This window comes from Dicentrarchus labrax, unplaced genomic scaffold (genome assembly GCF_905237075.1).
Source record: "Dicentrarchus labrax unplaced genomic scaffold, dlabrax2021, whole genome shotgun sequence".
Taxonomy (NCBI): domain Eukaryota; kingdom Metazoa; phylum Chordata; class Actinopteri; family Moronidae; genus Dicentrarchus; species Dicentrarchus labrax.
The window spans coordinates 15,459,219-15,469,998 of record NW_026136707.1 but is presented as its reverse complement, the minus strand read 5'-3'; the positions used below and the strand labels follow the sequence as shown (position 1 = coordinate 15,469,998).

Sequence of the window (10,780 nt, the reverse complement as noted above, 5' to 3'; positions counted from 1 at the left end):
AAGTGAACTCTCATGAGAGTCTGATCAGTTGGCCTGTGAAGTTGTTATAGACTTAATTCACAGCACCCTCTGGTGGCAAACACGTATAAACGAAGCCAGGAACCGATTCTTTTACCACATTAACTTCATTTTGTAAACGAAAGTGAAAATCTTTCCGGATGTTTAGTTCACATCTGCACTCTGAATACCACCTTTAATGCCTTTTAAACCCTATTTGATCTGTGTTACTTAGTGCTGAAGTTGTGATTGAGGTAACAGCCATGCAGTAAACTGTGATCCAGTGTCAGGCTACAGTTGCCAGCAGCAACTGGTGTGCAAACAACTGGCGAGATAATGCAGCCAGATGACAGAGAAATATCCTACACAAAACAGAACGCAGCCAATAAGATTTAAAAAAAAAAAAAAAATACAGTCGCTGATTGGCTGCATGGATCGTACAAATAAGGACGTATTTAAAGAGTTTGACACTTTGAAAGAACTTTACATGAATCCCCTTGAGAGTTAGATATTTATATTGTCCCATGTGTGTACCACAGGGTCTATATTTAGTTGTTGTCATGTGTCGAGTTGGTCAGCTGGGGTCCAACTGCAGGACACGCCTCTGTGCTGAATGGAGCGCGCCGTGCGTAAAGTCCGACCTGCAGCGGATCAAAACTTTTTTCGCTTCTTTTCACAGTTTTTTTACAAGTTATAAATCGACGTTATTGGTTCGTACTTAGTCGAGTAAATGCAGCGATGACGCGAGAGGAAGATCTCATTCGGATTGCAAAGAAACTGGACAAGATGGTGTCTAGAAATAACACGGTGAGACTGTATTTTTGACACCCACAGGTGGCGCGTTGTCCTGCCACCTCGTGCTGCGCAGAAGGCCCGTGAATTCAAATGCTTTCCTGCAGGTTTACGCTGAAGATAAGTGTGACTTCTGCCTGAATCCATGTATTTGGAGAGTCTACACATTTGTAATATGAACCCGACTGCACTGTAACAAATGATCAACAGGTGTTTGGCGCAGTTTTGCAGACGTTTCGCTCGCAGGACGTTTCGCTGTCCGAGTGTCCAGCGCCCTGTGGGTCAAGTTTTGTCCACTTGTTTGCAACTTTTTTCGCAAATCTTTTCCTGGTGGTCATATTAACCAGTGACTCATGCAGCAGAAAGTAAACACCGCGGCCTGTGGGCAAGGTCGTGTGTGTGTGTTGTGACTGCAAACAGGACGCTGTTCAATGGCGCTCTTGCACAGTTCGAGTACTGCAAACGATAACGTAGCAGTCACTGAAAACTACGATTTACAGCGTGTGATCAGAATAAAGCAAAGCGCCACAGTCATGCTTATTTGATGACTGCTGTTAGATATTCTTTGAATTTAAAGAATCAATATTTATGGTTTTAAAATGTTGCTAAAAACGTAAATAAAAAACAGAAGTGAAACTGTGCTTACTTATCAGTTTGTGGTTTCTTTTTGTGAAATATTCACATTTGCATGGTGTCAAATTATTACTGATTTCTAAATAAACACATTCAAGATTTATAGTTACAGACAACATCGTTTTAGACTTTAACTGTTTTGTGTGTGCAGGAGGGCGCCATGGACCTGCTGAGGGAACTGAAAGGTTTCAATATGACACTCAAACTTCTCCAGGTAGGCTCCAGTATATTATGTTAGATCTATTCACAGGGTTTGTTTATAAAAGAGGACACTTTTATCATTACATAACACAACTATGACCAATGCATGATCATTAAAGCTTATTTATTTATATATATGTGTGTGTGTGTGTGTTTGTTTTAGGAAACGAGGATCGGCATGTCTGTGAACAGTATCAGGAAGCACTGCACAGATGAGGAAGTCATCGCCTTGGCGAAGGTCCTCATTAAAGACTGGAAAAGACTTCTGGGTATTTGACTTGATACATGATTAACATACTTGTATGATTTACAGAGCAGTTAGATAATTGTTTGTGCAGTAAATACAACAGTGAACTGACTGATATGATTAATTCAAACGCTCACACAGACTCTGGCCATTCTCAGTCTGAGAAACCATCAGAAATGAAGAATGGTTTGGACTCCAGCAAAACTGCAGTGTCTCCAAACAACTCACCCTCTGAGACACAGAGCAGGTCAGTACTTCCTTCACCGGTGACATTATTATTGAACACAGAAGCAGAGACATTAATAAATAAAGTTGTGTTCAGTATCAGCACACCTTCCTGCTGTCTAACTCAGTGCGGTGAGTGTGACCTAACTGCTTTAAGTTCATCAAAAAAATTACATGAAATAATGATGAAAGTGCAAACTTGTCATGAAGTTCATACCTGCCATGGTGCACCACACTAAAACTACAGTATTTGTAGATGTGAAATAATTATAAACTACAAAACTTGGAAAATACCTCAACCCAGATGCAACAACAGCTCCGCCAAAAAAAAAAAAAACAGTGAGAAGATGAAAAAGTGTCAGTGTAGCAGCATATCCAGAGGTAAATTAGTAATTGTTTCAGGATGATGTAAAATGATGTAAAGGCATTTGTTTCTTTCATTGCAGTAGGCGCTTTTAAATCACTCTATTTTCACCTCTCTGTCATATAAGTAGCTATGCATCATCACATTGAAGAAGTACAATTTTCTACCCATAAGCAGCTGTAAGTGGACTTGTGTCAAGTGTCATTCTTACATGCATTATTGCTCTACAAGAGAAAATATATAAATCCCTGGAGTGAGCAGAAAATGTCAGGAGTAGGACGATCTCTCAGGTGTCAGACAAACACAATATTCAGCACCAAAGATAATTCTTTAATGGTAAGAATCAAAATACAAACTATAAAAGAAGCATCAAATGTATTAATCTGTTCTAAGTAAATTGTAACAAATGGTTCTGTGTATGCTTGATGGGAATTATTGTGATCAGATGAGGAAATCAGAAATGCACCTTAAAGTCTCAGCACACATGATGACGGATGCTCCTCTTGCTGATGCTGTAATTTATTTTTCATGGTAGCAATTTTTACAAGCGCATATAAAGGACATTTTTAAGAGGCTATGAAAGTAGTGATATCCTTCTGTGTGTTTTTTGCATCATGTTTTTTATCCGAAGCACTGAATTCACTGCTAAATTACAGCTCAATTACCTGGTATTTGCATTTTGAAAAATCCCTGAATGTGTACAGTTGTGTTAACTGTTACTGAATAAGTAGAAATATAACATCACTCATCAGTGAACTCATCCAATGAAGTAAAAAGTACTCTCGCAAGCTCATCAAATTAGGTGTTGTAGTGTAATGGGGAAATGTTTTTAATTTGAATCTGAATGGAGCCTGAGTTGCATTAAAGTAACAAAACTGACGTATGTGAAACTCAGTATCTGCTGGCTTATGAACAGAGGTAAAAATGATACTTCCTTTGTTTCTGTTAGTCACAGGAAACTGGATGTCAAACTGAAACACGACTCAGATCCTGACAAAAAACACTCCGATAAAAACAGAAAAGAAAAACATAACGATGAACACAAAAACAAAAAGAGAAACGCAGATGACCTCACAGATGAAAAGCACCTGGAGGAGCCCCAACTTGAGAAACACCCCCAAGAAATGAGAAAAGAGAAGCATGTAGAAGAATCCAAGAAACAAAGACCTGCAGAGGATATCCAACTGGAAATAGATAACAAGAAACAGAAGCATATGCTAGACCTGCAGAGTGACAAACACAAGCCAGATCCGAGGAGAGAGAGACCGCTAGAAGAACCAAAAAAGATGAGACACAGTGAAGAAGTGAAGAAGGAGAAGCACCCAGAAGAACCCAAGAAGCACAGCCACACAGATGACAAGAAGGACAAACACAGAGAAGTAAACAGACATGAGCGGCCGTTAAACCCACCGCAACGAGAGCGACCGCCGAGCGAACCCCAGAGAGAGAAACCTGCTGACGTTCACAAACCAATATTTGAAAGGTGAGAAAAAAGAGGCTCAAAAATGGGTTGTTACACATCAAAAACACCCAGCAGAGCTTCAGATTGAATTATTTATTTTAGGAGAGGAGTGTTGGATAGCAGTATTCTGTATCCCACCCGGTTCCCCTCTCCTCCTCGACCGGCTCGGCCTGTTTTCCCCGTCAAACGCCCCTCTGTGGACCTGAAAAAAGACAGGTCAGGACTCTTAACATCCCCTGAGCTGAAGAGCGTTACAGACTGACATGTTCCTGTTGATACTGCATGACATAACAGTTTCTGAGTCACTCAAAAGCACTGACATTTGTTCCTGCAGTTTTATAACCAGACTCGTGGCCTAACAGGATACCTGCTGTGCATGGTGCATGCTGTGATGGGTCGCTCAGGTGTGTCTTTATTAAAAGGACTTCGCTTGAATTGCATGCTGCCTCATCGGGGACTCTTGAGTTGCAGTGCCCTGATCTGTACTGTTGTGACATTTGTTCAGGAAGGATGTTAAAGACTCTTCCTCCCGACATCCTCGCCCTCATGCTCCTCAACCCGCCTCTCCTCCGGTCAGGCGACCTTCCCTGGAAGTGAAGAAAGAGAGGTCAGGCCGTACTTTGGTTTGTGAAACGATTTTTAAGTTCAGAGAAGTGTGAAATTGAGATTTTAAGGGATTTCTCAAACAACCAATGTTGATTTTCACACCAGGAAAGTTCCACTGGACCCAAACACACCAATTGCTCCTCTTCCTCTTCACCTTCATCCTCCTCCACCAAGGTCAGCGTCTGCATGCCCAATGCATTGCCTCACATTTATATTCACTCTCACAGTGAAGTGATTCAGCTCAGCTCAAAGGTGTACTTTCATTTAGAAAAGAGCCTCCTGATCCCAACGCTCCTCTTCCTCCACTTCCTCTTCACCTTCACCCGCCACCTCCTCCAAAGCGTCCTTCAATTGATGTGAAAAAAGAGAGGTCTGGATCAGATGAGTTCTCATTACAAACTGCATGTAGTCACTGCCTTGGTTATTTTGGAAAAAATAACCTGTAATTTCATTTGGACTTTTGCATTGAATCCTTGTGTTGTTTGCCACAGCAGGAAGGATTCATCAGACTCTAAACCTCCTTCACAGAAGAAGGCGTCAGATCATGTGAAGAAAGACAGGTCCGGGATCTGGGATTTATTCTTTCTCTCATTCAGCCTTGAACATTATTTTGCTGTTGTCTCTGGAGGATCAGTGGCCTCAGGCTCTAATCTCTGTTTTTCATTTGTTTTACATGAACTGTTGACACAATATAGTGTCAGTGTATGACAGTAATGGTATTGGGAGGTTTCAGTGATATTTTTCTTTTTATACAGCTACAAAGGAAATTCCAAATAATATTTGGGATTGTTATAGATTGAGCTACGTCTTGAGTTTCGGTTCAAGTTTATTGAACACTTTTGACAGTATAAACTTTAATATAAGTTTAAAGTATAAGCTTCAGTTTTTTAAGTAACCTATAGAACTTATTAATTCCCTCATTTATTAAATATCCTGATTAGGAAATCTCTGGACATTCACATCCTTAATTCAAACTGGTATTGTAACTCTCTGTAAAAAGAACAAAGAGTCCAAAGACTGTTTTATTTTTGCAGGAAAGACTCATCGGATAGCAAAGTGTCTAAAAAGCACTCTGATGAAGCCAAGAGAGAAAGGTTTGCGAGTCATGAGTGTGACAATACTTGTTAAGCTGTGGATGTGACACATGGTGGTTGCAGGTCTTTGTCGGTTTTCAGTGCATGAGGGCGCTTGACTTTTTATACCTTTATTGTCCTGTGAGTGGATTTGTTTGAGTATCAAACAAGTGTTTCCTTTTGTCAGGAACGATTCATCTGACTCTAAACCGCCTCCTCCCAAAAAGCCCACTGTGGATGTCAAAAAAGAAAAACACAGGTGTGCACGAGCAGGAAAATAAATTCCACTGTACACTGAATTTTTATTTACGCTGCCTGACATAATCCCAAAGGTGTTTTTTATGATTTAAAACTCTCATTTTCTCTCTTGTTGCAGGAAGGACTCCTGCGACTCAAAGCCTGGCCAACCTGTGAAACGTCTCTCAATTGACTCCAAACCTGACAGGTAGGACTGGTATGCAGTACTTTAAATCTCACTCATACCTGAAAAGGAAATAGAAAAAAACATTATCAATAAATTGGTTCTATTTTATACCAGTTTAACATTTATACCGTGATTTTAAAATATTTGGTTTTGAAAGGAGACTATGTTAAAGTTGTTGGCATATCTTTTATGTTGCAGTTTGCACAATCAAATTCTTTTTTATGATTCCTTCATATATTGTATTTTGTGGGGCCATAAAACTATAATCTTTTTATAGTCTTATGTAATCCTGACAGAACAATAAGACATTATAAACCTAAAGGCAACTTCATTTACCGTGAAACTGCCAGAAAATTGTTTTGGTCGTACCACTCTGCACTATAATTAATCCAGATTTACTTAAAGAGTCTCATTACTGACTGTAGGCGGGAATCGACTGATTCAAAGAAAAGCAGCTCGCCACCAGCAAAGAAGCTAACAGCTGAAAGGTAAATGAAACAGAAACAAATTCACCAAAGTAATGACCACATGGAAAAAAAATGTTTTCACAATAAGGTTTCACTGGTTTGTTTCAATGGTAAACATGATGATGATGAAGATGATGACTTTGTATTGTAGGAGAGAGTCTCACGGCTCCAAGACCTCTCAGGCTGGACCTCCACAGAGGAAGCCCTCTACTGACAGCTTTGAAAGGTATTTCAATATGAAGTCATTGTAAATTCATTATGATGTATGCTGATGATACTCATGATTATTTTTATATTCAATTAATTTAAAGTTCACTCATTTTAAGTAAGGAGGGCCATTTTCTGAAATATAAGATTGATGCCTAATTAGAGAATAATCACGAGACTCTTTTCAAGCAGCAGCCAGATGTTTTAGGAAAAAAACTCCTGCCCAGCATCAAACAACAGACAGTTGGCAACTATTTGGTGAACACAGTGGAGCAATTAGCAGCTGCTGAGTCAGATATTTACAGTCAGGAGTTGGTGGAGACCAAAACCAGAGCTAAAAGAGGACTTCCAGAAACACTGTAATTATGTCTGTTAAATAAGTAATTGTTTGCTAACATGTTAGTCATATCATCTTCATAAGGAGATAATATGTCAGTGTTTTGTTCTGCTGTCCCTAAGTGCACCAAAACATTTTTGTGGGATTTTAACACAGTTTGGTTTTATACATCTACTTATTGAGATTTAATGTAAAAATGTTCATAATAGGGTCTTAAAAATGAAATACTAACATATGATTCATATCTTTGGTTCAGATTAGACACCTCTCTTTCCTGAGGTCAAATCAGACTAAATACACCAGATGTGACACTTAAACACTGGATATGATTGTTTTGATGTGTCCTTCTCTGCAGAAAGGGCAAAACCGATACCCCTAAAACTCCCACCACCCCGACCAGCCCCATGTCACCCAGCTTCAGTTCTGCTGGGGGTCCACTGCCCCCCCACCTCGCCACCGGAGAGTCCGTCAGAGACAAGTGCATTGAGATGCTTGCAGCTGCCCTGCGGACTGACAGTGAGGCTAAGATTGCATCTGATCACCAAGATCACACAATCCAGCAGCTAATATGCTCTGAATATGTTACACAGACTGTTTAGTGGAACATACTACATAAGGAAGACACACAAATGTGTGCAGAACATGAATATTTTCTCTCTGGTCTTTACAGACGACTACAAGGATTTTGGAACTAACTGTGACAGCATGGCTGCAGAGATTGAAGATCATATCCTTTAATCTAGTCAATTTAGTCTATTTGCCATTATTCATTCAGTGATGATCCAAATAGAAACCTCATTTTACATTATTACCATGAGCAGATCTCCCTTGACTGCATGCTCGCACATATCTACCAGGAGATAAAAGCCACGGACATGAAATATAAAAACAGAGTCCGGAGCCGCATCAGCAATTTGAAGGACCCAAAGAACCCTGGGCTTCGCAGAAACGTGCTGGCAGGGAGCATCGAATTAAGCCGCATTGCCTCCATGTCTGCTGAGGTACAGAGCGCCGCAACTGCATACTAAACCACTGATGAACTCCTTTTTATGAACTCCCCTCTTACAGTATTTCACATTGTTCCCTCTGCTCCATCTGTTCACATTGTCTCTGTGTAGGAGATGGCCAGTGACGAGCTGAAGCAGCTGAGGAACGTTCTCACCCAGGAGGCCATCAGGGAACACCAAATGGCCAAAACTGGTGGCACCACCACCGACCTGCTGCAGTGCGGCAAGTGCAGGAAGAAGAACTGCACCTACAACCAGGTAAACGGGCATATGAGCACATTGTACATGAAAATACAGACACTAGTTTCAACAAAGCAGAAACAAATCATTAGAGAGAAAAAAGTCTGTAAGCTGACAGGTGAAATTGTGGGGTTAGTAAAATAAATGTCTCTTTTATTTTGGATTTCCTGATGATTCCCTGACCTTTTTTACAGGGAGGGTGTGCTCTAATAGAGTTTCACCCCAGCCAGTGGATAGAGTAATTATCTGATCTGAGTGCCAAAAGAAAACAATAAATGCAAAGTTTAGGGATAGATTAGTGCTGTGGTAAATCTGCTTTGATGGTACCATAACTGTTTTAGAAATGTTGTGCTCATTCAAGCTCCATGTGTGTTTCAGGTGCAGACACGCAGTGCTGATGAGCCAATGACCACATTTGTTCTGTGTAATGAGTGTGGTAACCGCTGGAAGGTAAGTCTGTCCCTTGCCTTTGTTTCAATAACTCATATCTTTTGTACTTTTTTGAATAATTGAAAAAATACATTGTTTTTTTCTCTAATTTTCAGTTCTGCTGATTGATGCCTTCCAGATGAAACCACGTTTTTTTTTCTGAGCATACTGAACTGCATATTTTCTATAATGGGAGGGGGGAGGGAGTTTATAAATTATTGCAGCTAGTGATTTAAACAGATAATAGTGTTCCTACAATTTTTACTTGAAATTTTGAGATTTGTAAGCATGTGCTAATAATCTGGGTTTGCTTTATATGGAATTAAAAACTGAGCATGAACGTCAGTTTGATGACTGTTGGAACAATGAGCAACGATCACGGTGCTGTCATGAGATCTAGTTAATATGCTATGTCATATTACAGCTTTTCACTTTGTACATATCTAATTCCAATAAAATTGCATAAATCATCTGTGTGATGGCGTTTTAAACTCACGTTTAAAAAAAGTTGTTTGCTAGTATGGTGTAGAATTTAAGGTACTTTTTAAAGGTGTGTTGGATTTAGTGGAATCTAGTGGTGAAGTGGCAAATTGCAACCATTTGAATACAGCTCAGCCTTCGAAGTGTCAAGGAGAAGCTAGGCTGCAAAACTCACGAAAAACACAACAGGCCCTATCTATAATTATAGTGTTTGGTTTGTCCATTATGGGCTACTGTAGAAACATGGCGGTATAACATGGTAGCCTCCATAGAAGAGGACCCTCTGTATATAAAAAAAACATACTTATTAATATTATTATATTACATTTAATATCTGCCAATAGATCATCCTAAATGTTACACACTGCACCTTTCATTTATTTGGGTGCAGTAACAGGCATACTACAGTTCTTTATATTCTTATTAGTATCTAAAGATTTAAATAAGCACATCTGGAACAAGTGAACTGGAGAAAGAAAGAAAAACAGCATTGCATCTACAATCTGCACTTCTTGACATGTTAAGAATAAATCGAGAATTCATTGCACTGATAAAAGATGTCTTGAATGAAAAAGGTTTGACTGTTGTTGGATTGTTTGAGGTTTTTCTGTTGCACCTCTGAAAACATACAGTAGATGGCAACCATTCATCATAACTCAAAACATAGGCAACATCAGCCCCCACTACTGATTTTTTCTCTCTTCAGATTACTGAGCACAAATTAGACGCTTGCTTGTTAGTGCCAGTCCAACGGGCTAGTGACGCCAGAGGGAAGTGCTGCTGAAAACTAAAGTCACAATGTTAGATCTGTTCAACAGCATTCACACATTTTCCTGAATATTACTGATTCCATTACTGAATCTGATATCCTTATGAGAGCAAAAAATTATACTTATATTCTGTGTTCCTGAAGAAATTGTTCCTCATACAGTACATTAAATGTGGTGGTCATGTGAGAAATATGGTCTCTGTCAGTAGAAATAATAGGAAAAGCTCCCTGACAGCCCTCTGGCTGAGTATCCACCATCTGGTTCCCTGTGAGTTGAAACCACATTAATTTACTTCTTCTGCATCATTTCCACCATTAAACGTCCTCTGTTGATGTGCAGGCAGAGCTCAGAAAGCATCAACACTGACTGTGTTATTCTACACTGGTGCATTGGTGTTACGATCATCATCGCTCTACCAGCCTGAAATCTGAAAGTGAGCTGAAAAATGTCACCTGAAGTTCAACCTAAATGTAACATAAACAGGAATATCGAAAAATAAAACCATAAAGCAAAACAGACTTGATTAACTAAAACTTCAGCTTAGAAATTCTCACACAAGCAAGTAAAATAATCTGTTCAAAGCCCCCAAAATCTCTTTCTGTAATAATTTCCTAATGGATTCTACAACACGATTCCCCATATTTTAATTTAATGGCAGCTGCTCTGCTCTGTGACCTTTGTGCCCCCAACAGTTGGTGAATAGAGATGTGAGAAAATAAAAGCTGTTGAAACAGTAACACTCTCCATACTATACCACAAGTGAATAATGATCTCAAGTAATGGCCACATGTTTTTCATGTAAATTTAAAATAATGTATT

At 39.5% G+C, this 10,780-nt stretch overlaps 1 protein-coding gene across 8 annotated transcripts; it reads left to right on the top strand.

The window, feature by feature from the left end:
- Window positions 1-541: 541 nt before the first annotated feature.
- On the top strand, window positions 542-9,181 carry tcea3 (transcription elongation factor A (SII), 3). Of its 8 annotated transcripts, none has more exons than XM_051406976.1 (21): window positions 542-804; window positions 1,574-1,636; window positions 1,787-1,892; window positions 2,012-2,117; window positions 3,409-3,942; window positions 4,024-4,137; window positions 4,427-4,528; window positions 4,633-4,701; window positions 4,796-4,897; window positions 5,022-5,087; window positions 5,562-5,621; window positions 5,788-5,859; window positions 5,977-6,045; window positions 6,450-6,512; window positions 6,643-6,717; window positions 7,391-7,551; window positions 7,706-7,767; window positions 7,887-8,036; window positions 8,154-8,300; window positions 8,661-8,732; window positions 8,828-9,181. In XM_051406976.1, the coding sequence occupies exons 1-21, from the start codon at window positions 736-738 to the stop codon at window positions 8,834-8,836; spliced, it is 2,271 nt and encodes a 756-aa protein (XP_051262936.1). In that variant the 5' UTR covers window positions 542-735; the 3' UTR covers window positions 8,837-9,181. The 8 variants fall into 8 exon arrangements, with proteins under 8 accessions (XP_051262936.1, XP_051262935.1, XP_051262938.1 ...); XM_051406975.1 differs by having other exon boundaries at window positions 543-804; window positions 5,019-5,087; XM_051406978.1 differs by lacking the exon at window positions 5,562-5,621 and having other exon boundaries at window positions 545-804.
- The last annotated feature ends 1,599 nt before the right edge of the window (window positions 9,182-10,780 follow it).